The 27,504-nt window shown below is 39.9% G+C and overlaps 3 protein-coding genes across 3 annotated transcripts; all 3 read left to right on the plus strand.

Moving 5' to 3' along the window:
- Positions 1-3,864: 3,864 nt before the first annotated feature.
- On the plus strand, positions 3,865-4,856 carry LOC143883368 (putative germin-like protein 2-1). Its single transcript, XM_077386728.1, has 2 exons — positions 3,865-4,052; positions 4,168-4,856. Exons 1-2 carry the CDS (start codon positions 3,941-3,943, stop codon positions 4,722-4,724), a joined length of 669 nt encoding a protein of 222 aa, XP_077242843.1. The 5' UTR covers positions 3,865-3,940; the 3' UTR covers positions 4,725-4,856.
- An 11,664-nt stretch (positions 4,857-16,520) lies between these two features.
- LOC143883369 (putative germin-like protein 2-1) lies at positions 16,521-17,504 on the plus strand. Its single transcript, XM_077386729.1, has 2 exons — positions 16,521-16,698; positions 16,816-17,504. The coding sequence occupies exons 1-2, from the start codon at positions 16,587-16,589 to the stop codon at positions 17,370-17,372; spliced, it is 669 nt and encodes a 222-aa protein (XP_077242844.1). The 5' UTR covers positions 16,521-16,586; the 3' UTR covers positions 17,373-17,504.
- Positions 17,505-25,735: 8,231 nt separating this feature from the next.
- Positions 25,736-26,661, plus strand: LOC143883370 (germin-like protein subfamily 1 member 7). The gene is made up of 2 exons (XM_077386730.1): positions 25,736-25,847; positions 25,981-26,661. Exons 1-2 carry the CDS (start codon positions 25,736-25,738, stop codon positions 26,523-26,525), a joined length of 657 nt encoding a protein of 218 aa, XP_077242845.1. The 3' UTR covers positions 26,526-26,661.
- The last annotated feature ends 843 nt before the right edge of the window (positions 26,662-27,504 follow it).

The raw sequence follows: 27,504 nt of genomic DNA on the forward strand, positions 1-27,504 counted from the left end.
ACCATATCCTAAAATTGCCTATAACTTAGCTAAATCAAGTCCAAATCGCGTAATCTTGGGCGCTTTAGTTAGGTAATAAAAAAATCCTTTCTAAAAACACCAAAATCAGGCTAAAAGAATAAGATTTGATGCCCTAAAAAATTACTACAAATAAAATGACGAAAATACAAATCAAAAAATAAGAAACTTGTTCCACGCCAACAAACCGAATTATTTTTGGTGATTTCTGTCCGGATTATAAATGACACAGAATGTGCGGCTTGGATCAAATCTTTTATTTTTTATTTTCTATTTTCATCATTTTATTTTTAGTATTTTTCTGGGGCGTCAAAACTTATCCATTTAGCTTGATTTTGGTATTTTTAGAAAGGTTTTTTTATTACTTATCTAAAGAGCCTAAGATTATGCGATTTGGACTTGATTTGGCTAAGTTATAGGCATTTTACATATATGGTATAGTAGATTACGGGATTACTATTTTAGGAATGTTTTAGTCATGTCTCTACTTTTTTATTTATGTTGCTTTAGTTAGAAGATTGAGAATAATGGTTAGGCAATTATTTAGGGTTGCTATTCTTAGATTTTGATATTTATATAATGTAACGGCATGAGGAAAGAAATAGATTGAATAAAGTTTATTTTTGGGACATCACTTGTGAAGAGTGCATTGCATCTTTCACGTGGGTGAAGAAGCTTCGCTCCTTTCACGTGTTATATTGGAGCTTTTCTCCAAACCGTGGCATGGGTTTTCAAGCCCCCACGAGATTATTTGTCGCTTCTTGTGTTGATATCCATCTTGTGTTGCCGCTCCCACGCTTCCTATGTCAGTTGGTATCAGAGCACAAGGAATCTCCGACAAATGCACGACGGGATGAAGAAGTCGTTGCACCTAACGTCGGCTAGCCTGATCTAACCATGGAGAACGAAGAACTCCAACAACATGTAGAGACTTTCACACAGCTAGCACTACTCGAAGCCCGCAACCATGATAAGACGGCCATGGATCTAAGAGTGCCTTCGAGAGCCCTTTTCATGGCTCAGCGTCATGTAAGGAATCATTATCAAAAAAAAAAGCTTCATGTGAGGTATCAAGAAAAGATGAAAAAAAGAAATGAAGAATAGAAGGTTGGTGCAATGCCGAAAATCAGATTTGAAGGCCGATGGCCTAAACTCGAGATCGAGTTTTCTTCAAGCGGAGTTGAATGATGCAGAACGTGCGGCTTGGATCAAATCTTTTATTTTTTATTTTCTATTTTTGTCATTTTATTTTTAGTATTTTTCCGGGGCGTCAAAACTTGTCTATTTAGCTTTATTTTGGTATTTTTAGAAAGTTTTTTTCTATTACCTATCTAAAGAGCCTAAGATTTTGCGATTTGGACTTGATTTGGCTAAGTTATAGGCAATTTACGGATGTGGTATAGTTAGATTATGGGATTACAATTTTAGGAATGTTTTAGTCATGTTTCTACTTTTTTATTTAGGGAAAATTACATTTACACCCCCTCTAGTTTCTGACACAGCCACTTCTACCCCTATAGTTTAAAACGTGACAACTACACCCCCTGTAGTTTCAATTTGTATAAGGTAGGCCCCCTCAGTTGACGGTTCGTCCATAGATTGAAGGGTTAGGATGATCCGATGGAGTTGATTTTTTGGGCACACCCTATATATGTCAGGGCCCATCAAATGAATGCTTTGGATTATCCAAACAATGTGGGCCCACTGTGTTTTTGGTAGTGTTTGGATTCGGGTATGGGCCCACATTGTTTGGATGATCCAAAGTGTTCATTTGATGGGCCCTGACATAGATAGGGTATGCCCAAAAAATCAACTCCATCGGATCATCCTAACCCATTAATCTATGGACAAACCGTCAACAGAGGGGGCCTACCTTATACAAATTGAAACTACAAGTGGTGTAGTTGTCACATTTTAAACTATTGGGGTAGAAGTGGATGTGTCAGAAACTAGAGGTGGTGTAAATGTAATTTTCCCTATATAATTTTTATAGGCCGGTGATATTCAAACTACCGTGTTTTGATAATGAGAATAACTCAACTTGCCTTTTATAAATCAATTGACTGCCGATGCTTAATTAAAGTGTTAGAACATGTGACATCTCACCGTTGGATGATTTTGAGATTCACCTTTGGATTGTCCCGGTGGTAGATTAGGCATGTGGATTAGAAGAGGTAACCTAGGGTGATTAGGAGAGTAGGTTAGATCGGGAAGATTCTATTTTTATCTCTTGTCATAATTACTTGATCTTTTCATGATTACTTGGTTCGAATCCCAAGTAATCGTGAAAAGATAAATGAACACTTAATTAAAAAAAAGATCAAGTAAAAGTGGCGACTAGTTCTAGCGAAAAAAAATAATTATAAAAGGCAAGATGACTAATTAGTTATCATTATTGACCTGGTGGTCCTCAAGATAATATTGATAAACTACGACTCTAATCAAAAGATGCCTAATTAATTACCTTATTGACCCGGTTGTCCTCAAGATAATCTATCCACTTCACACCTTAAATTCAAATAATTGATTTGTTAAATACATTATTTTATGAAATCAATGGAACGGATTTATTTTTTCTCGAAGAAATCACAAAGTTTGTTCGTTTTCATCATTTTGTTACAAGGAAAGTAGATTTTGCTCACTTGCTGCGATTTTATTTTTCTTTTCTTTTTCTTCTTTTTTTTTTTTTTTTTTTTTTAAGATGAAAGTGAGTGGTGATTGAAAAAGGATACAACATTACTTGTTGCTATTTTTTAACACAGTTTTCTTGCACAGAGAAATAAACATTGAGAATTTTTATTTTTTTTGTTCTTTAAACATTGAGAATATTAAAAGTGTTTCTAATAGCCCTCGCTGGTGTGTCATATCTAGGGGTGAAACTCGGGTTGGATCGGGTTGAGGCCAACCCTAACCCAACTCGCCTCGAAATCTCTCAACCCTAACACAACTCATCTAACCTGAAATCAGGTCGGGTTTAGTCAAGTTGGTTCGAGTTCTCCTTACGCCAAACAGAAAAAATACAGTAACCTAAAGAAAATCATGAAAAATTAGAGGACGGAGATTGGGTCGGGTTGCCAAGGCCTAAACCCTATCCCAACCCGAAATTAAATCAGGTTGGCTTTTCCCAACCATAACCCAACCCAATCCGAGGAAATATGCCAACCCAACCCAAAATCGGGTTGAACGCGCAGGGTTCAGGTGGGCCCGACCCAAGTTGCACCCCTAGTCATATCTCTTATGCAGTATGACAATTTCTTACTTACTGGACTTCATCTGCATTTTAATGAAAAAGACAAACGTTGCCCTATTTAGGTGCACTGACAATAGGAGGAGGTCTGCTTTTAGATAAATGGGGCACTGAAATTACGCAATTAAATTAATGGATGAGATAATTTTGGTTTGCGTAGTCTCGTGAAGTTGTACAAGATCAGCAATGATGGCTGTCCCTTATCCCTTCTGTCATATTTGCTCCTATAGATAGCTGTGCGACATTTTCTACCACTATTTAGTCTGATTATGTGTTATGCCTTTATGCCAGGAGAGATCCCCACGTTACCATTTACTTTGGTAAAACCAAAAGTTCACAATATGGGCTCAATCCAAGGACTTAATTACATGATAATTTAGGCAATAATGGCATTGTTTCAACGCAAATAAACGTGCATTTCTGCAATGACTCCGTCTTTTCATTGCACCCAAAGTCTATAGATTAAAAAAAAGTAGTTGGTGGGTGTAGCCGTGTAGTGGTTAGTGACAGAGAGTTGCTTAAAATATTAAAATGACTAGGTAATTAAAATGACCATGTCAATGAACTCCTCCTCTATCTCTCTCCCACTCTCCTATATATATGCACCCTTTCTATGCTTCTACCATCAAAACATTGGAATTTCATCCTCACCACCTTTAGATTGAAACAACAGAGATGGCTGCTCCCATTCTTGTATTTGTACTCCTTTCCTTGGCATCTTCTCTTACCTTTGCCTCTGATCCCAGTCCTCTACAGGACTTTTGTGTTGCTGACAATGCATCACCTGGTACGCATGCTCTCTCTTACTTCCAAATTTATCTTCTATAAGAAAGTTTATAGTTATTAACCACATGTTTGTGCTTGCTTTGCTGATTTTATGTGTGAAAATTTCTCCTTGGCAGTGCTCGTTAATGGCAAGGTTTGCAAGGACCCAATGCTCGCTCAAGCCACCGATTTCTTCAAGGCGGGGCTCAACATGCCCGGCAACACAGAAAACCGAGTTGGGTCCAATGTGACCCAAGTGAACGTGGCCCAGATACCAGGTCTCAACACTCTTGGCATCTCCATGGCTCGCATAGACTTTGCTCCCTATGGACTAAACCCTCCCCACACGCACCCGAGGGCAACTGAGATGATTGTAGTACAGGAGGGCACCCTCTACGTTGGGTTCGTCACCTCCAACCTTGCAAATGGACAAAATCGGCTCATATCAAAGGTCCTAAATAAGGGTGATGTATTTGTGTTTCCCATAGGCCTCATTCACTTCCAATTCAACGTGGGTAAGACAAATGCGGTTGCCATTGCTGCTCTTAGCAGCCAGAACCCAGGTGTCATAACGATAGCCAATGCCGTCTTTGGCTCCAACCCCTCCATTTCAGATGATGTTCTCGCAAAGGCCTTTCAAGTGGACAAGAGTTTAGTTGATCATCTCCAGGCTCTGTTCAAGATGAACAAATAGATAACTCACGAAAGTCGGACATAATTAATTTATCAACTATATTTGTTGTTTCTATTTAAATAAACAAACTACAAGTTTGTATTTTGTATTCCCTACACAATTAATTACAATAAAGGAGAAAATAATTTAGTATACTCTCTCTCTCTCTCTCTCTCTCTCTCTCAAACAAACGTGGCTATAAAACCAAAGAGACCCTCAAACAAAAGACCAAAAAGGCCCCCAATCCTAAGGCGTGGCCAGTGCCACACACCCAGAAGGGAGAACCTTGAAAGCATGCTAGGCATAACTCACGATAGATAGACGTACTAACGAATATATTTGGTGTGTCTATCTAAATAAACATCCTATAATTTGTTTGCATTCCCTACGGCATTTCTTCCTCGGGCCACCCACTTGTGTGAAAACAGTAGTCATAAATACACTAGAGTGGGGTGTCCCCAAGAAGTGCGCACTATTATAGCGCACTTCCCTCGTCATATTATTTATTGTGTACCTTTTTGTCATAGATGTGGGATGTGGCTTTTGATATCACTTCCCTAGAAATGATATATTATCCCCCTTCTTCCTCGGGCCACCGCTTTGTGTTAAAACTTTAGTCATAAATATACTAGAGAGGGTTGTACCCAGGAATAAGGGGACATATATATCACCTCGCTAGTAATATTATATATTATGTACCTTCTTGTCATTGGTGTGGATGTAGCTTTTGATTATCCGCATTCAACAACCAAAAATATCTTTTATCCAATATTAAATATTAATATTATCAGATAGGCATTGACTTAAATGATCCAAACCAAATGGCAATAGTCAAATGCTGAATTGGAGAGTGTTGATGTGCGTGTTTCCAATGGGTAACATATAATTAGATTTTAATTCTGCTTGTACATTTGCTCTTGTTCAAGGAGAATTTGCGGATATCTTTAGCAGCTTGTTTCACTACACAATTCTACTATAAGATATCCTTTGTTTTAGAGAGATGAATGCAAATTTAAATTTTCTACAAAGTATAGGAAGTAGGTTCCCTTTAATTTTGAAGTAAATTTCTTTCAAATCTTTTATTAAAGAAAGAGAGATTGAATCCTTAGGTTTAATCCAATGGTGATCTTTGATTTCTTGACAGAAGTTATCTTTCACAAGAGATATTAACATCCAATGGGCTTTTACTTTAAGAATTCCTTCGAGATCAAGCATGAATATACCTCAAAGAGAATATCACCTACGAGACATCGATCCACGCATGTGCATATGTCCATGAATGCATCCTCTGTCATGCACCGAACCAAGAACTTATTCCAAGCACATGGCAGCGCCGCACATCCACGGACATAAGTTCACAGACCTGCAAGGCATTCTGATAGCCATGTAATATACAGAGCGGAACTAAAAAGCAACAGAGGTAGACACGTCTCATATAATAGATAAATCACACATGAATATATCAATATTATGGTCCTTTGAGGAAAAGCTTATGCGTTCAAGCAATTTATCTCAATGATATCATGAATTACTGCATAACTAGCAAATGTAACTAGCATACTATAACTGATTCTTAGGGCAAAACCCCTCCCTCCGCCTCCACCATCCTTCCCTTACTGTGTGAATGTTTTCTCTCCTTACCCTCGCCCCTGATTTGACATAGCGACCCTCCCTATGCTTGCAACCGAACCCCCCATTGTGGGGGTTCTTCCCCCATCTGCCCCATCAGATGACCCCACCCTCCCTCGCCCCACCATTCTACCCATTCCCCCTCCCCCAATTGTTTTCCAGAGAGAGAAACCCCCCTCCAAATCATTTGCAGCTTCTGTTACAAGGAGATTATTTCTCCCCAAACTCTGTTTGGGTGTGAAAGCTCCTGGAAAAACTCCCACCAGAGAACCAGCTATCAACTTCACTGGGGACGACATTCTGAAAGGATCGGCACCCTTCCGTTTGGCCTTGATCGTAAAATGCTCCTATGGGAAACCCCCATTCGCTCTGCTCAGAGAATCTCTGAAGAAGAAACACTCCCTCTCAGAGGATCCTATAATAACCTCTCTTGATCAGCGCCATCTCCTAATCCGCTTAGGATCCGACACGGATTTCATGGCTGTATGGCTCTCTGGCAGCATCAAGATTCAGGGTCTTCTACTTAGATTCCTAAGATGGACCCCTGATTTCTCTCCAGGAGAAGAACCCCCCATCGCCCCTGTCTAGATTTCGCTCCCTTGCCTCCCCCTATTCTGCTACAATGACGATTTTCTAGTCTCCGTTGGAGGTCTTGTTGGTAGAGTGTTAAAAATTGATGGATATATATCTACTGGCTCTAGAACGGAAGCGGCCAGACTCTGCGTAGAAATCCGAATTAACGTGCCCCTTCCGGAACGGCTTTGGCTAGGATTCCCTGGGCAAAAAGGCAAATGGCAGAAGGTAATCTATGAAAGAATCCCACACTACTGTAGTTGTTGTCTCAAATTTGGCCACTTACAACCTAACTGTAAGCTCCAACCCCCTAAAAGCCAAGACCCATATGCTAAGCCTCCCCCCCCCAACTGAGGGGTTGGCAGCTGTTGTGCCCCCAGAAAAATCCCTTCATCCAGACTTGAATAGAGCCACCAAATCCTGGGTGGAATTGGCTTTTCATAAACAAACTCCAGGAGTGGATGCTGCCCACCTGACCCAATCAACCTTGAAGATGTTCACCCACTATCAGTAGGATCTCCGACCGAAGTAGGCGCCCTCGAACTTGTATCAGTAGGAACTCCAAACCTTATCTTCCCTGCTGAATCACCTAGTATGCAACCAGATACTCAGGTAGCCCTTGACCCAGTCATTACCCAAAATCTGCCACATCTCCAACTGTCAATAACCCAATTGACGCCCTCGGCCTTACCACCTCCCTCCCCCCTCTCTATCCCTCTGTTCTCCCCCCATGGTCTATCCCTCGTTGTGGACTTAACCTGCCCGCCCCTGCTAGAACCCATTACTCCCCCACTACCATCCTCTCATCATTCAACTGAGCCTCCCCACCATTTACCTCTCTCAGGAAATCTACCAAGCGGCTTCCCCACCCCACATCCCCTGATGGCCTTGCCCTCATCGGAGCCCGCCCCTCTAGCCATCGAAAGGTCAGCTCATTGTGATTCATCACCTGTAGACTTTCACCCTTCCTCTATCACTACTCCCTCTAACCTCTCAATAAGTGAGGATTTTTTTGAGGCTAGAACCTCAGAACTCTCAGAGCTGGTTAGATTAGACAACTCTCGATTAGCCAATCTGACTGGCAGAGACCTTTCTAACCCTCCTCCTTCAGCTCCCTCTCCACTCCATGGCCCCTCATCACCCTCTCCACTCCATGGCCCCTCAGCACCTTCCCCAATATCCCCCTCACCTCACCTCCTTACTCTTTCGCCATCCTCCTCACCCCCTTGCCATACTCCTACCCAATGCACAATCCCACCAATCATCTTCTACCTGATCAACCCCCAGCCCAAGAACTCTCTTTCCAACACCCAAATGATCCCATTCTCCAAAAACTCTCACCCCAGCTCCCGATTAAACCCAGCTCCCAACCAAAGAAAAAAGGGAAGCAATATATCTGGGAGGACCCAAAAAATTGTCCCATGATTAACGGTCTTATCTGGAATATTAGGGGGGCCAAAAATAGGCCTTCTAGGAGAAGGCTGAAAGCTTTATCCAAGCTTCACAAGCTCAATTTCATTGTTCTTTTAGAGCCATTCTTAAACGAACTAGAGGTTCATAAAGTTGCAGAGCTACTACACTTCACCAACTATATGACAAACCTCAACGAATCATCCAAAGTTTGGATTCTATGGGATGGCTCCCTCTCAATGAGTCGGGTTTCTTCTAATAACCAAGCGCTGTCAGTAGAGATTGCTCACTTGCAATCTGGTTCAGATGCCTTTATGACCCTTATTTATGCTAGTTGTTCCATCATAGAAAGGAGAGATCTATGGAGTTACCTCTGGGACTGCAGCCAATCCTTTTCTAAAGCTTGGGCTGTCGGGGGGGACTTCAATGCCCTGTTATTTCCTGATGAGAAATTAGGAGGAAGGCCTCCAGATCCCGCTTCATGCCGAGAGATCCAATCAGCCATAGATGGCGCAGGCCCCTTTGATGCTGGGTTCATTGGTAGCAAATTCACCAGGAATGGCATCAGTAGGAATGGCCAGAGATCTTGGACCAGATTAGACAGGGTTCTCACAAACTCTCAGTGGCTAAGCTCAATCCCCTCCACCTCCATCACCCATCTCTCCCGCACCTGCTTAGATCATTGTCCCCTCCTTTTAAACATCCATCCCACCTTAACCCCCCAAATAAAACCATTCGAATTCCAAGCTATGTGGTCAAAACACCCCCAATTTCAATCCATTGTGAAGTCTGCCTGGTCTATTGAAGCCACTGGTAATCCTCTTGAGATCCTTTCTGCCAAACTAAAAAACACAAAAAATGTCCTGAAAACCTGGAATAGAAGATATATGGTAATGTTTTCCAAAATGTCAGATCCAATGAAGACATGGTTCTCAAAGCCGAGTTTGACCACCAAACTAACCCAAATGCCACCACATCGGAAAGTCTATCAGAAGCCATAGGCAGGTTGAATGAAACCATTCTCCATGAGGAAATTTTCCTTAGACAGAAAACCAAGGAAAAGTGGTTAAAAGAAGGAGACGGAAACAATAAATACTTCCATGCTGCAATGCACCATCAAAGGAACTTAGGAGGGGTCACCAAAATAAGACACAACGGGAACTGGATCACAGACAAGGTCATGATCAAAGACTTGGCTTCCACCTACTTTGAAAAAGCATTAGCTGAGGAGGGGAAAAGGACTCACCACGGCCTTCTAAATCTCATCCCTAAGTTGATTTCTCCTGCAGACAATCAGATGCTTCTAGCACTCCCATCAGAGGAGGAAATCAAAGAAGCCATATTCAGCAGCCCACTGGAAAGCTCCCCTGGGCCAGATGGGTTCGGAGGTATCTTCTACTCTTCTTGTTGGGACTTGATCAAATCTGACCACCTTCTAGCTGCAACTGCTTTCTTCGAAGGTGGTAACCTTTCCAGGCACTACTCTTCCACATTCCTAGCTTTGATTCTCAAAAATGAAAACCCTCTCACATTCTCTGACTTCAGACCCATCAGCCTGTGCAATTTCTGCTACAAAATCTTTTCGAAGGTCATGGTCTCTAGGCTTGCAAAGGTCTTGCCAAAAATTATCTCCCAAGAGCAAGGCGCTTTCGTTAAAGACAGGTCCATCTCCGACAATATTGCCATCGCCCAGGAGATGATTGTCGGTCTCAACAAGAAGGTCAGAGGAGGCAATGTGATCCTCAAAATAGACATGGCAAAAGCGTTCGACAGATTAAACTGGCAATTCTTACTGGATGTGCTCGAAAGGTTTGGCTTCTCCTTTGAATGGAGGAATTTGATCATGCAATGCACTCATAGAAGCTGGTTTTCAATAGTTTTAAACGGAGAGCCTCACGGGTTCTTTCAATCCTCTCGTGGCCTCCGTCAAGGAGACCCCCTCTCCCCCTGCCTCTTCATTCTAGTGGAAGAAGTTCTAAGCAGAGGCCTGCCCGCCCTATTCAGAGAAGGTGGAGCATCCTACTTCCTTAGAATGAGAAGATATATCCCCATCACCCATTGTCTCTTCGCTAACGACACGATTATCTTTTCGAACGGGAGCAAATCTAGCCTAAAGTGTATCATGTCCTTTCTTTCATCATATGAGCTGATTTCGGGGCAAAAAATCAATAAATCAAAGAGCTGCTTTGCAGTTTCAGCGAAGACCTCTCTAAGCAGGAAGAGGAACATAGCCAATTCTACTAGTTTTTCCAACAAAACCCCTCCCAACACCTACCTTGGTGTCCCACTTTATGCCGGCCGGATGAAAACTTGCTTCTTCGATGATCTAATTAGAAAAATTAGATCCAAAATTGAAGGATGGAAGAGTAAGTTATCTCAAGCTGGCAGACTTGTTCTCATCAACCATGTTCTATCCAATTCTCCTATCTTCCTCATGTTTGCCATCACTCCTCCTAAAGCTATCCAGCATAAAATCGACAGAATTATGTCAGACTTCAGGTGGGGCAGTGGTGACCACGGGCCTAAAACTTACTGGGTCTCCTGGCACCGCATTTCTAAGCCTAAAGCTAAGGGCGGCTTGGCCACCAAGTCCATGGCAGATCTATGTTTAGCATTCAGACTCAAGGCTCTTCATCATCTCCATGCCAATCCCTCCCTTTGGAGCTCTTTAATGCGATCCATCTACTGCAGCAACCATCACCTAAACCTTATAAAACCTGCCCAGGGTTACTCTAAAATGTGGAGGGAAATTCTTTCTGTCAGAGAAAATTGGATTGCTAATGCCAGGTGGGTGGTTGGACAACGTTCCATCGCTTTCTGGACTGACCTCTGGATTGGCAGCGCCCCTTTACATACCTTTGCTCTTCACAAAGAATCCATCGATCTCAACGTCTCCATTAAGGATTTGATCCTCCCTTCTGGCACTGGAACCTGCTGATGCTATGTGACCACCTCCCTCCTTCTATCCTCCAAGCATTGATCAATTCCAAGCCGTCTCTCTCTCAATCAGATGACAAATTGATCCGGTGCCCCGCCCCGTCTAGCTCTTTTAACACAAACTCAGCCTGGAACCTGTTCAGATCTAAAGCTCAACCTCAAGTCTGGGCCAGCCCAGTCTGGGAACACCTACCGCCCAAAATCAGTTGCTTCCTATGGAAACTCTTCCAAAGGGCCCTCCCTACAGACGATAGAATCAAATCTCTCCATGTCCAGCTCCCCTCCAAATGCTCCTGCTGCTCGTCCAGCAAGGAAGAAACTCTTAATCACCTATTCGTCGATGGAGACCTAGCCCGTAGTATTTGGTCAGCATTAGCTAGCCTTTGGAACATCACCTTGATTCCTTCCCAAGGGATCTTTGCTAGAATCCTCATGTGGTGGGCGGCTGCCGCTAAAAGGAAATCTTTCTGTTCATTTCTCTCTGGCATCTCAGCTTCTTTCATATCCTAGGAAATTTGGAAAGAACGATGTTCCAGCAAAATGGAAGGTAAGCACAATGATCCAAGTAAGATTATCTGTCTTATTATTGAAGGAATCAAAAGCTTGTGCTTCTGTGATGGCTTCCCTAAAGCTCCCAATCTGCTAGAAGAATTCTCTCTTTACCAAATTGGGATTCCATCGAACCCTCCTTGCTCGTAGAAAGATAGTTGGATTCTTTGGAAAAGACCTCAAAAGGCTTTTTAAGGCTTAACATCGACGGAGCTTCAAAAAGCAACCCGGGTGAATCCGGGGGTGGAGGAGTAATCAGATACCATAATGCAAAAATCATCCTCGCATTTTCCCTATACTACGAGATCGGATCCAACATGGTGGCCGAATCTCATGCTCTCTTGGATGGGCTTAGATGCTGCTCGGCATTTAAAGTGCCCAAGATAATAGTTGAATCGGACAGTAAAGTTTTAATTGACCTCATCCTCAGCAAGGCCAAATCCCCTAGGCCATCCAATACCTCTGGAAAGAGATTCAAGATCTTCTTGCTATCCTCTCCCCTAGCTGCCAACACCAATATCGAGAAGGCAATTCTGTAGCTGACTCCCTCGCCAACTTCAGATGCTCCTCCAAGAACAACCTCTTCTACTCCTCCTCAGCAAATTTGCCTCGCCATTCCAGAGGGGCTGCTCGATGCTGCCGGACTCCCTAACATCAGACCTTCCACCAAGGTATGCAGAAGAATCCACTAGGATTTGTGCTCCCTGTAATTTGGTGCCTCTGGCTGCTTTTTCGCCCCTCCCCCCTAGCCCAGTTTTGGTTATTTGGTTGCTAGCATTTTCTATTTGTAATCCTCCAGGCTAGTTGGCTCTGCCTCCTTTGTATTGACTGACTCTTTTTATATATTCTTGGCGGTCCGCCCCGGGGCTGTTCAATTTCCGGGTTAAAAAAAAAAAAAAAAAAAACTAGCATACTATAACTAGTGTACTGTAACTGGTGTACTGTAACTGGTGTGCTGTATACCGTAACTGGTATATTGTATCTAGTATGTTGTATCTGGAATACTGTATCTAGTATACTGTATGGGGTACTGTAACTAGTACAGTACTATATCTGGTTCATTGGCAGGATGAAACTAGACTACTAGTCCTACACCGTCAAGGCACATCCCCGCTAAACCCGTGGTAAGCCAAGTCCCCATCAAACCTGTGGGAGACACAATCCCCACTAAACCTGTGGGAGATGATGTCCCCACTAAACCTATGAGTAAACACATCCTCACTAACCCGTGAAAGATCTCATCCCTGCTAAACCGGCAAATATAACTTCTCGCTAAACTGCAGGATATCACGTCCTCGCAATACCTGTGAGAGACTAAATAAATGTGGCTCGTACCAAGACATATAGTAGACCAGTAAAAGTTTCATACACACTGACGATTCATCCGAATCCAGACTTGTCTCATATGGACTTAACTGTTTATAATAAACTTGGGCATACTATGTGTCCCACTGTATATCTCTGACTATTCCAAGTCAATAATGGCATAATTGTGCATAACTATGATTCTACAATCAGAATCTATTAAGAAGCATTGATAGACCATGTTGCGTGTCATGATTAATTGTTCGAATACATTAGAATCTGTGTGTGTAAACCCAACACTCTATTGTGTTATCAATTATACATTATCTCATGCATATCCTTGCATAAAATAATCAATCAGATGAAACAACTAGTAAGTGTAATCCGATCTACATAGCTATTACATCAAGGGTAATCTTAACAAATGCACAACTTGCATGAAAATCATCTATCATAAGAAGTAACTGATAATAGAAACAAGTCTACTCACCTTGGTGTGACAATATTCTTGCCATTTACCTAACCACTAATCTTGTCTTTCATACATGCACCAAACACGTGGAGATTGACTATCATTTTTGTTCATGAATGGGTTATGCGACACGCACACGATGTTTGTTGCATACCGAACTCGGATAAGGTTGCAAACATTCTCACTAAACCACTTGGTTCGAAATCCTTTTTTACTTTTCTGAACAAACTGGTTGTGCAGCCTTCCCTGTTTCGTTTGTCCTGGTTTCATTTCACCTTCTAGATAATACTAAGATCTAAATAATTTTTCTTGAATTGAACATTGATGTGTGCAAATTAATCTTGTATTTGGGGCTAGTTATTATCTAGTTATTATGTAGTGGCTATGTGTTTTAGAGTTATGGGGTTAGTTATTGGTGATGTATCTTGTAAGTGGGTAGATGGACTTGTGATGTGGCATTCTCTTTTACTTGTATTTATTTAGTTGTAATTGAATGAAAGAAGAAGAGAAATTTTACAGCACAAACGAAACTTTGTTCTTGGAGAGTCATGGTTCCTCTCGATTTGAACCACTAGGAGGTCCGGTTGCCTCGAATCAACCTCTCTCCTCCTCTTTTTTCTATTTTCTTTTTGTTTATTTCCATTACGGCCGATTAGCAAGTGGTATCGGAGCCGTTGATCTTGCATCATGGCTGCGTCGTCGGAGTTCTGGGAATCCGTACATAAAGATCTACAGGAAATTAAAACATTGGTTTTGAAAATGATTGAAGGACAACGAAGATTTGTGGAAGGTTTGAAAAAAATCAGCATGGTGAAAGAGGAAATGTGCAACGACAAAGAAAAACAAAATCTTGAAAATGTTAATTTTCAAATGGAGAAAAATGTGAGAATTGATGGGAACGGATATACTTTAGTTGAACACCATGCCAAGTTTTTCAATCAATCTGTCGTTTCGATGCACCTCAACGAAAAATTGCATTTCTTTCCAACTTCATTCGCAATGGATTTTGAAGGAGGGATTCAAATGATGGCGGTGGTCATTATGATTTGGGACCCTGGCAGGTTATAAGTATTTTCTCAACAGTTCAACCTTGAGGACAAGGTTGTTTTTAAGGAGGGTGGAATGATATGTGCAAGTTAATCTTGTATATGGGGTTAGTTATTATCTAGTTATTATGTAGTGGCTATGTGTTTTAGAGTTATGAGGTTAATTATTGGTGATGTATCTTGTAAGTGGGTAGATGGACTTGTGATGTGGCATTCTCTTTTACTTGTATTTATTTAGTTGTAATTGAATGAAAGAAGAAGAGAAATTTTATAGCACAAAGGAAACTTTGTTCTTGGAGAGTCATGATTCCTATCGATTTGAACCACTAGGAGGTCCGGTTGCCTCGAATCAACCTCTCTCCCCCTCTCTTTCTATTTTCTTTTTGTTTATTTCCATTACGGCCGATTAGGCACGTAACAAACATATAATTAAATTTATCATAATTTAATTAGCTGTGTTGATTTAACACGTTAAGATTAGGGAGAATATGGGCAACTTCGCAGGGTAATTTTCCAGGTCACAAATACCATGTCAAGTAAAAGTGGCGACTAGTTCTAGCAAAAAAAATTAATTATAAAAAGCAAGATGACTAATTAGTTATCATTATTGACCTGGTGGTCCTCAAGATAATATTGATAAACTACGACTCTAATCAAAAGATGTCTAATTAATTACCTTATTGACTTGGCTGTCCTCAAGATAATCTATCCACTTCACACCTTAAATACATATCATTAATTTGTTAAGGGAAATGTTATCAGCACTACTGTATTTTGATGAGGACATTCCTCACTTTATAAAAAGTACGGTATGGCCCGTACCATAGGATGATCTGAACCGTCCATTAGATGGGCCACAGCCTAAATAGGTTGCGCCCCAAAAATCATTTCCATAGGTTGATCCTAACCCTCTGATCTGAATGTTAGAGGGTTGATCTAACCCTCTATAAAATCATTTCCCACAGCCTAAAAAGTACGTTTTGCTCACTTGCTGCGATTTTATTTTTCTTTTATTTTTCTTCTTCTTCGTTTTTTTAAGATGAACGTGAGTGGGGATTGAAAAAAGATAGAACATTACTTGTTGCCATTTTATACCTTCTTTTTAAGGAAAACGGGTAGTATCTATTTTTAATCGAATATCACAATTTAACTGACTTTTCTTGTACCGAGAAATAAACATTGAGAATATTAAAAGTGTTTCTAATAGCCCTCGCTGGTGTGTCATATCTAGGGGTGAAACTCGGGTTGGGTCGGGTTGGATCGGGTTGAGGTCAACCCTAACCCAACTTGCCTCTAAATCTCTCAACCCTAACCCAACTCATCTAACCCGAAATCAGGTCGGGTTGCGTCACCATAGTCCAAACAGAAAAATATAATAACCTAAAGAAAATCAAGATAAATGGGGCACTTAAATTACGCAATTAATTTAATGGATGAGGTCATTTTGGTTTGCGTAGTCTCGTGAAGTTGTACAAGATCAGCGATGATGGCTGTCCCTTATCCCTTCTATCATATTCGCTCCTATAGATAGCTGTGCGAGATTTTCTACCACTATTTAGTCTGATTATGTGTTATGCCTTTATGCTAGGAGAGATTCCCACGTTACCATTTACTTTCGTAAAACCAAAAGTTCACAAAATTGGCTCAATACAAGGACTTAATTACATGATAATTTAGGCAATAATGGCATTGTTTCAACGCAAATAAACGTGCATTTCTCCAAGGAATCCGTCTTTTCATTGCACCCAAAGTCTATAGATTAAAAAAAAAATAGTTGGTGGGTGTAGCGGTTAGTGACAGAGAGTTGCTTAAAATATTAAAATGACTAGGTAATTAACATGACCATTTCAAAGAACTCCTCTATCTCTCTCCCTCTCTCCTATATATATGCACCCTTTCTATGCTTCTACCATCAAAACATTGGAATTTCATCCTCACCACCTTTAGATTGAAACAACAGAGATGGCTGCTCCCATTCTTGTATTTGTACTCCTTTCCCTTGCATCTTCTCTTACCTTTGCCTCTGATCCCAGTCCTCTACAGGACTTCTGTGTTGCTGACAATGCATCACCTGGTACGCATGCTCTCTCTTACTTCCAAAGTTATCTTCTATAAGAAATTTTATAGTTATTAACCACATATGTTTGTGCTTGCTTTGCTGATTTTATGTGTGTAAATTTCTCCTTGGCAGTGCTCGTTAATGGCAAGGTTTGCAAGGACCCAATGCTCGCTCAAGCCACCGATTTCTTCAAGGCGGGGCTCAACATGCCCGGCAACACAGAAAACCGAGTTGGGTCCAATGTGACCCAAGTGAACGTGGCCCAGATACCAGGTCTCAACACTCTTGGCATCTCCATGGCTCGCATAGACTTTGCACCTTATGGACTAAACCCTCCCCACACACACCCGAGGGCAACTGAGATGATTGTAGTACAGGAGGGCACCCTCTACGTTGGGTTCGTCACCTCCAACCTTGCAAATGGACAAAATCGGCTCATATCAAAGGTCCTAAATAAGGGTGATGTATTTGTGTTTCCCATAGGCCTCATTCACTTCCAATTCAACGTGGGTAAGACAAATGCGGTTGCCATTGCTGCTCTTAGCAGCCAGAACCCAGGTGTCATAACCATAGCCAATGCCGTCTTTGGCTCCAACCCCTCCATTTCAGATGATGTTCTCGCAAAGGCCTTTCAAGTGGACAAGAGTTTAGTTGATCATCTCCAGGCTCTGTTCAAGATGAACAACTAGATAACTCACGAAAGTCGGACATAATTAATTTATCAACTATATTTGTTGTTTCTATTTAAATAAACAAACTACAAGTTTGTATCTTGTCTTCCCTATACAATTAATTAATATAAAGGAGAAAATAATTTAGTATACTCTCTCTCTCTCTCTCTCTCTCTCTCTCTCTCTCTCTCTCTCTCTCTCTCTGAAACTATCAATTACACTAAAACCCTAAGTTGTTGGAGTAATTGGTTCTTTCACCTGGTATCAGTCTATCATAGCAAAGGTCTTGAGTTCCAAACTCCTTGATATTAAAAATCCACATGTAATGGCCAACCCCAAAGAGGGGCCATATGTGCCACATGTATGCTAACCCTAAAAGAAGGGGCCACACTAGAGGGGGAGTGTAGTATAAAAGATCAAAGGAAAACACTTTGAAAACAGAATCCTGTCTACAAAATAAAGACAACACTAGAAATCACCGTTGAATTGTGTTAACTTACCAACTTAACAGTGAAAATCACAGTTGATTTGTGTTAATTAACTTACCAACTTCTCTAGAAGCTTAAGCTGTTGGAGAAAGGCGTTATTTATCTTTTATACTTTAATACTCCCCCGCACGTGTGGCTTGGCAAACACATGGCATATGTGGTCCCACTTTGGGCCGACCATCGCATGTGGATTTTTGCTATCCGGGGAGTTTGAACTCGAGACCTTTGGCTCTAATACCATGTTAACTTTCATTAATCAAGAAGCCTAATTGGATTATGAGAAGAATGTACTCAATGCTGAACAACTCAGAGCTTGTAACTGGAATCCTCAAAAGAAATCACAATAATATTCATAAGCAGGATGCTTCATATTGCTTAGAAGCAATCTCCAAAAAAACAAACAAAGATTATTGGAACGGTCAATTACACTTACATTTGACACACAAATTTGTTCTGAAGTTTCTTTAATCAACAAGATAAGAAAATACGTACACTCTGGATCTGGATAACAACAGTGTAGAAGTGCACAATTTCTTCACTACTGTGCAGTATTTTCTTCTCTTTTTCAGCTGAACAGGTCTTTAAGAATCAAAGGGTTTAGATCAGGGGAGCTAGGCCAATTGATCAAGGAAATTGACTCTAAACATCATATCTATGAAGCCTCTTTATGAATTTTCGGAATTTCATCTGAAATTCCCCTTGCAGTACTAAATAGTGCCATGAATTAAAGCTTCTCGATCATGAAGCTCTTACCAGTTAAAGATGAAAGGACTCTTGATAAAACTTTCAAAACCTTAGAAATCACACGGCTGAAAACAAACAAGGAAGAAGCAGAGCTTAGCCAGCTCAAACGCTCCTTTTCTTGGACGAACTCGAGAGAAAAAATTTCCGAATTGGGGTTTCCCTCCAAGGGCGAGAGTTACACATCCCCAAATTTCAAAACAAATGACAATCTAGTGTTCTCCCTGGAAAATGAATCGAAATGGGCTCTATTAGCCACTTACAAATGAAAATTTATGTCAAGAATACCCCTGTGTTGATGACGATAGCCCAATGGCCCCTTTTAAGCCAAAGTAGTTTGTGTGTCCAGATCGACGATCGAAGTCTTTGATATTCTTCCTCATTGAGAAGGGCTAGCGTCCTTGTATCATTATTTTATTGGTCTTGTTTCTATGTTCCCATGACTACATCAGTTGTGGTTTGTTTTTAGAGAGAGAAAATGACCAAGAAAAAGGGCTTTGATATGACAATGACCTGTCAAGGGGAGAGAGTTGGAAATGACTAATATAAAGTCTTTAGGACGAGAATGCCCCTCACTCTCGTTTTTCTCTTTCCCTCTCTCTCTCTCTTTCCCTCTCTCTCTCCCCCTATCAAATCAAATTACAGGCTATGATGATTACTTTCAGCTGTTAGATTTTTTTAATTTGAGAAACCCAAAGCACTTAACAGTATACACCCACCCACCTCTCTCTCTCTCTCTCTCTCTCTCTCTCTCTCTCTCTCTCTCTCCGGCGGTCTTCTCCGGCACTCTCTCTCTCTCTCCGGCGGTCTTCTCCGGCACTCTCTCTACCTCTCTCGCCGGTCCTCTCTCTCCCCGCCACCGGCACAAAAGAGGTCGGTACCCCTCTCACTGTGACTTAATTGAGAAAGGGGAAAAGAAGAGGAAGGGGAAGGGACAGCTAAAAGATGGAAAAATGAGAGAAAGGGGAAAGGGTTTCAAGAAAAATGATGTGGGTAGAGTTTAGGAGATAAATGTAGGGTTTGCTAAGGAAGAAGAGGATCGAGGATGGAGGGAGGATGGATGGTGGATTTAGAGAAGAAAAAAACAAAAACAAATGAGGTTTTTGAGATGGAGGAGAAAAAAGGAGAAAGAAATTAAAATGAGTTCAACGAGTCGGTCCAGACATTATGCGCGCCTGGGCCGACTCTCGGAATTCCGAAAAAAAAATCAGAATTCTGACACAATTTTTTTTGCGTAATTGGGTTATTGCGGAATTCCGAGAATTCGGCAGAATTCCGCAGTAACATATTCATCTGTTGGGGTTCTGTATATGGCTACTGCGGAATTCCGAAGCTTTTCTCGGAATTCCGAGAAGTTCGTCGGAATTCCGCAGTAGAGTTTGGTCGTTGTTTTTTTTTTTTTTTCATTTTCCCCAACCACGTCTGGGTTCAAAACTGATTATTGGCCACAAATTTACTTTTATAAGTTTGACTGAAGTAATCAACTTTCGGCTTACATTGGATCTCAAAATCTTAAACAAATTTTTAGAGTACAAACCATCATCCATGTATTTGATAAGATCCACATATAGAACAACAGAGATGTTTTCGTGTTGGAATGTGTACCACTTACATATCCATGTAAAGCCTATCTTATTTACAATAGCATTTTCTGGTTGTTGCTACAAAAAGACAAACCAAATACAATGTTGATATGAAAAATGATTTTTGGCATCTTCCCAGCCTTTACCCACATATAAACATTACAATGATATTGTTTCTTACAAGCCTACATTTGAAATGGAATTCAACCTCGCCAAGCCTGCATGTTCATCAACTCCTACAAGTTCAAAACCGTGCCACACCGCCCTTCTAAGAAATCCTCCAACAATTGTCCTCTCATCAGCTCTATATCTGCCTGACTGAACTCTGGCGGAACGTCACGTGCCAGGCAGTCCATCTCCTTAAGCACAAACAACCCGCAATCATTGCTGCAAAACAACAACACATCATCGACCACGCTCTTCCACAATTAATTTAAACTTCCAAACTGAATAATGGAGGGACCTGAAGAATTCGTCAAACTTAGAGGGGCAGCATCTTGACGTAGCATAAGACGCCTGCAAAACAAACCATTATTAGATATATACAACATTTTTAAAAATACAAGGCTTAAAAGAATAACGGAGGCATTACCATGGTTTGATGAGATGATCACTAGGGGGAAAAGATGGAATCAAATCCACTAAATCAGATTTCGACCTGTTGAAACAGAATGTGGTGAAAAAAAAGTTAACAACTGCTTTAAACCAACTGATTTCTCAAATATTAAGGGTTTAAACCAATGATTTCTCATAAATTATTGGTTTAAACCATTGTTTTTCAAAACTTAGGGGCTGATTTCCGAAAAAGGAGTTTAAACAAATGATTTGTCATAAATTATTGATTTAAACCATATATTATTCAAGATTTAGAGTTTAAACCAATAAGGTGTGGGAAATTATTGGTTTAAACCATATATTTTCGATTGTATTGTATCTCAGGGCTTAAACCATAGATTTCTGAAAAATTATTAGGGCTTAAACCATAGATTTCTGAAAAATTATTAGGGCTTAAACCAAACGTTAGGTCATTAAACCATACATTTTAAAAAAATTATGGGTTTAAACCAAACTTCAGAGCTTTAAACCATAGATTTAGTAAACAATTAGGGGTTTAAACCAACCTTTACGGCTTTAAACCAAAGATTTTGTACAAAATTAGGGGTTTAAACCAAACCTTTAGGGCTTTAAACCATAGATTTAGTAAAACATTATGGGTTTAAACCAACCTTTAGGGCTTTAAACCATAGATTTAGTAAAACATTAGGTGTTTAAACCAACCTTTAGGGCTTTAAACCATAGATTTAGTAAAACATTAGGAGTTTAAACCAACCTTTAGGGCTTTAAACCATAGATTTAGTAACACATTAGGGGTTTAAACCAACCTTTAGGGCTTTAAACCATAGATTTAGTACAAAATTAGGGGTTTAAACCAACCTTTAGGGCTTTAAACCATACATTTAGTAAAAAATTAGGGGTTTAAACCAACCTTTAAGGCTTTAAACCATAAATTTAGTAAAACATTAGGGGTTTAAACGAACATTTAGGGGTTTAAACCAAAGATTTAGTACAAAATTAGGGGTTTAAACCAACCTTTAGGGCTTTAAACCATAGATTTAGTAAAACATTATGGGTTTAAACCAACCTTTAGGGCTTTAAACCATAGATTTAGTAAAACATTAGGGGTTTAAACCAACCTTTAGGCCTTTAAACCAAAGATTTAGTAAATAATTAGGGGTTTAAACCAACCTTTAGGGCTTTAAACCATACATTTAGTAAAAACTTAGGGGTTTAAACCAACCTTTAGGACTTTAAACCATAGATTTAGTAACACATTAGGGGTTTAAACCAACATTTAGGGCTTTAAACCATAGATTTAGTAACACATTAGGGGTTTAAACCAACCTTTAGGGCTTTAAACCATAGATTTAGTACAAAATTAGGGGTTTAAACCAACCTTTAGGGCTTTAAACCATAGATTTAGTAACACATTAGGGGTTTAAACCAACCTTTAGGGCTTTAAACCATAGATTTAGTACAAAATTAGGGGTTTAAACCAACCTTTAGGGCTTTAAACCATACATTTAGTAAAAAATTAGGGGTTTAAACCAACCTTTAAGGCTTTAAACCATAAATTTAGTAAAACATTAGGGGTTTAAACGAACATTTAGGGGTTTAAACTAAAGATTTAGTACAAAATTAGGGGTTTAAACCAACCTTTAGGGCTTTAAACCATAGATTTAGTAAAACATTATGGGTTTAAACCAACCTTTAGGGCTTTAAACCATAGATTTAGTAAAACATTAGGGGTTTAAACCAACCTTTAGGCCTTTAAACCAAAGATTTAGTAAATAATTAGGGGTTTAAACCAACCTTTAGGGCTTTAAACCATACATTTAGTAAAAACTTAGGGGTTTAAACCAACCTTTAGGACTTTAAACCATAGATTTAGTAACACATTAGGGGTTTAAACCAACATTTAGGGCTTTAAACCATAGATTTAGTAACACATTAGGGGTTTAAACCAACCTTTAGGGCTTTAAACCATAGATTTAGTACAAAATTAGGGGTTTAAACCAACCTTTAGGCCTTTAAACCAAAGATTTAGTAAATAATTAGGGGTTTAAACCAACCTTTAGGGCTTTAAACCATACATTTAGTAAAAACTTAGGGGTTTAAACCAACCTTTAGGACTTTAAACCATAGATTTAGTAACACATTAGGGGTTTAAACCAACATTTAGGGCTTTAAACCATAGATTTAGTAACACATTAGGGGTTTAAACCAACCTTTGGGACTTTAAACCATAGATTTAGTACAAAATTAGGGGTTTAAACCAACCTTTAGGGCTTTAAACCATAGATTTAGTAACACATTAGGGGTTTAAACCAACCTTTAGGGCTTTAAACCATAGATTTAGTACAAAATTAGGGGTTTAAACCAACCTTTAGGGCTTTAAACCATACATTTAGTAAAAAATTAGGGGTTTAAACCAACCTTTAAGGCTTTAAACCATAAATTTAGTAAAACATTAGGGGTTTAAACGAATATTTAGGGGTTTAAACCAAAGATTTAGTACAAAATTAGGGGTTTAAACCAACCTTTAGGGCTTTAAACCATAGATTTAGTAAAACATTATGGGTTTAAACCAACCTTTAGGGCTTTAAACCATAGATTTAGTAAAACATTAGGGGTTTAAACCAACCTTTAGGGCTTTAAACTATAGATTTAGTAACACATTAGGGGTTTAAACCAACCTTTAGGGCTTTAAACCATACATTTAGTAAAAACTTAGGGGTTTAAACCAACCTTTAGGACTTTAAACCATAGATTTACTAAAAAATTAGGGGTTAAAAATTAGGGGTTTTGAGAAAACTGATTTTCAAACTGATTTTTGTTTTCAAAACCCCTAATTTTTTGTTTCCCTAAAATCCTAAAAATTTGGTTTCCCTAAAATCCTAATTTTTGGTTTCCCTAATTTTTCAAAACCCTAAAATCCCAAAAAACAACTGAGAGGGAGAGAGTACCAACCTATGAGAGAGGGAGAGCGACAGGGTGCCGTTGAGAGAGAGGGCCGTCGAGAGGTCGAGAGAGAGGGTGCCCTGCCGTCGACGAAGAGGGCCGGAGAGAGAGAGGGTACCGTCGAGAGAGAGGGCCGTCGAGAGGTCGAGAGAGAGGGTGCCGTGCCGTCGACGGAGAGTGCCGGAGAGAGAGAGAGTAAAGAGAGAGAAAGGCCGGAGAGAGAGGCCGGCGAGAAAGGCCGGTGATTGCTACAGAGAGAGAGAGAGAGAGAGAGAGAGAGAGAGGTGAAAATATCTTTTTACTCATTCCCAAAGTGAAAAAATAAATTCAACTGAGGGGTACTTTGGTCTTAAAACACCCAAACAAGTCACTATCACTCTATATTAGTCATTTTCAAATCTCCCCTCTGGACACGTCATTATCATAATAAAGACCTTTTTTTTTGTCATTTTCTCTTGTTTTTATCAATAAAATTTAACCATTTAATAAAAAAGATCAAAATATTTTTCTTTTATTGACCATATCTTTAAAATTATCAGGGAATTGCTAGGGACCATCGCAGAAGGCATTTTGTTGACAGACTCTAGCATTAGAGAGCAGCCACATAGGCTCAGATTTTTCTTTTTCATTTAATTCATACGGGTGGCTGCGCTATCAAGCTATATTATTGATATAGTCTACTAATTAAATTACGGCTTAAATATATCATTAATCTGTTAAATGCATTATTTACTGAAATCCATTCTCATATCAAGAGGTCGGAAAACACAAAACACAAAGTTCCATTATTTTCATCATTTTGCTACAAGCAAAGTAGGGGAAAACGGGTTCAAGTCTTCATATGCATTACAACAATTTCTTAATGGCCGCACTTGAGCTCCATTTTCAATAAAAAGACAAATGTACCCCCATTTTTGTTCACGTTGCAATAAAAAGGATGGCTGTTTTAGGATAAATAGTGGGGAATGATATTATCCCCCCTCCGACAGATAAAATCCCCCGTTTAACGTTTTTCGTTAAGTTTTAAAGGCAATAAAAAACATTGAAGGGGTGAATTTATCCTCAAGAAGTGAACCATTCTCACAGAAACCGTTAAAGGGGGGATTTTATCCATTTAAAGAGGGGGATATCATTTCCCTAAAGGGAAATGTTATCAGCACTACTGTATTTTGATGAGGGCACTCCTCACTTTATTAAAAGTACTGTATGGCCCTTCCCATAAGATGATCCAAACCGTCCATTAGATGGGCCACAGCCTGAATGTTTTAATTTTGACCTTTTCTCTGTTTAATGGATGAGGTCATTTTGGTACAACTAGCCTCGTGACCATCTACAAGACCAGCGATGATGACCGCCCACTTAGCCCTCATCTGTGAGAGATTTTCAACATCTATTTAAGCCCTGTTCGTTTAAGATTATGTCAACTGATTGCCAGCCCAAAACCAATTACTGGCTCAAAATTAAATGCAATTTTGAGCCCAATAATTGGTTTTAAACGAACAGGGTCTTAGTCTCATTGTATGCTATGCCTTTACGCTAAGAGATCCTCACGTTAGCATTTTCTTCGGTAAAAATAAAAGGTAAATTCACACCCCCTGGAGGATAATTCGCACTCCTTGAAAAGTCAGAAAGTGTAACAGTCTGCCACATAATTCAATTTAAAGGGGTGCAAGTTATCCTTTAGGGGGTGCGAATTTATCATCGCCCAAATAAAATTTCATGAATAGAGCTGCTATACATGGTCTTGTTTACATGATAATTTATACAATAATGGCAATGTACGTGTCAACACAAATAAATTTGCATTTCTGCAAAGACTCCGTCTTTTCATTGCACCCAAAGTCTAGAGGTAGAAAACAGTTCGTTGAGACGTGTATTTGTTAGAGACTGAGGGTTGCTTAAAATATTAAAATGACTTGGTATTGACATGACCATTTCAATGAACTCCTCTCTCCCTCTCTCGTATATATATACACCCTTTCTATTCTTTACCATCAAAACACTTGAATTTCATCTTCTTCTCCTTAATTTAGATTAAGAGATATCAGAAATGGCTGCTTCCATCCTTGTATTTGTACTCCTTTCCTTGGCATCTTCTCTTACTTATGCCTCTGATCCCAGTCCTCTACAGGACTTTTGCATTGCCGACAATAAGTCACCTGGTACTCATGCCCTCTCTCGCTTTAAAATTAACCTTTCATAATTAGCTTCGTAGTTCATAATATCATATGCTTACAATAACTCTGTTACGTACTTATTGATTCAATGATCTTTGTCTAACTTTCTTCATGGCAGTGTTCGTTAATGGAAAGGTTTGCAAAGACCCAAAGCTCGTTAAAGCCAGCGATTTCTTCAAGAAAGGGCTCAACAAGGCTGGCAACACTGATAACCGAGTTGGGTCCAATGTGACCCAAGTGAACGTGGCCCAGATACCAGGTCTCAACACTCTTGGCATCTCCATGGCTCGCATAGACTTTGCTCCCTATGGACTCAACCCTCCCCACACGCACCCAAGGGCCACTGAGATGATTGTAGTTCAGGAGGGCACCCTTTACGTTGGTTTTGTCACCTCAAACCTTGCAAATGGCGAAAATCGGCTGATATCCAAGGTCCTAAATAAGGGAGACGTGTTTGTGTTTCCCATAGGCCTCATTCACTTCCAATTCAACGTGGGCAAGACAAACGCCGTCGCCATTGCCGCTCTGAGCAGCCAGAACCCAGGTGTCATAACCATAGCTAATGCCGTCTTCGGTTCAAACCCATCCATCTCAGAAGATGTTCTTGCAAAGGCCTTTCAAGTGGACAAGAGTTTAGTTGATCATCTCCAGGCTCTGTTTTAGATGAACAACTAGAAAACTCATGAAAGTCAAGACATACTTCATTTATCTACTATATTTGTTGTTTCTAGTTAAATAAACAAACTACATGTTTTTATTCCCTATACAATTACAATAAAAGAGAAAGTGATTTGTTATATACACTTTGATCGTTATATTTTGCTCTCTCTCTCTCTCTCTCTCTCTCTCTCTCTCTCTCCAAACATAGCTATAAAACCAAGAGACCCTTAAACAAACGACCAAAAAGGCCCCCAATCCCAAGGCGGGGCCGGTGCCACACACCTGGACGGGAGAACCTTGAAAGCAAATAGCAGATGCTCTTGCTAGATCGGGTGTGCCTAGGTTGGGTCTGAAATGGTTCGACTATCTTCCGCCTTTAGTCTTTTTATTTTGTTGGTTATCTATTAATGCAATCATTGAGAACTATCTCAGTTTCTCTTCCTTCAATATATAAATTAAAATTTCAAAAAAAAAAAAAAAAAAAAACCCTTGAAAGCATGCTGGCCTTTCTATTCAAATATCTCATATAACTTCAATAACTCACGATAGGTAAACTTACTACTAATATGGAAAAATTGCCAATGGGGACACCAAAATATGAGAATTGCCAACGATGGACACTATTTTGAAAAATTATAAAGGGGGGTCAAAAAAGGGGTTATCAAGTACGTAAACAGTGAATACCTGACCAAAATGCCCCTAGGGGTTACCAAGTCAAAAGAGGGGTTATCAAGTATGTAAACAGGGATTAACAGGTTCATAAAGACTTGATAACCCCTGCTTAGACTTGATAACCCCTTGTGAGACTCAATAACCCTATTAAGAACTTGATATTCCTAGGTAGGGGTGTTCAATCGATTATAACCGAACCGAAATAACCGAAATTTGATAACCGAAATAATTTCGGTTATCAAATTTGGGAAACCGAAACCGAACAGAATTTTACTAAAATTAACCGAAACCGAACCGATTAAAAATTCGG

Source organism: Tasmannia lanceolata, unplaced genomic scaffold (assembly GCF_043159265.1).
Source record: "Tasmannia lanceolata isolate RefF3 unplaced genomic scaffold, GAP_Taslan_0.1 ptg000008l, whole genome shotgun sequence".
In the NCBI taxonomy this organism is placed as follows: Eukaryota; Viridiplantae; Streptophyta; class Magnoliopsida; order Canellales; family Winteraceae; genus Tasmannia; species Tasmannia lanceolata.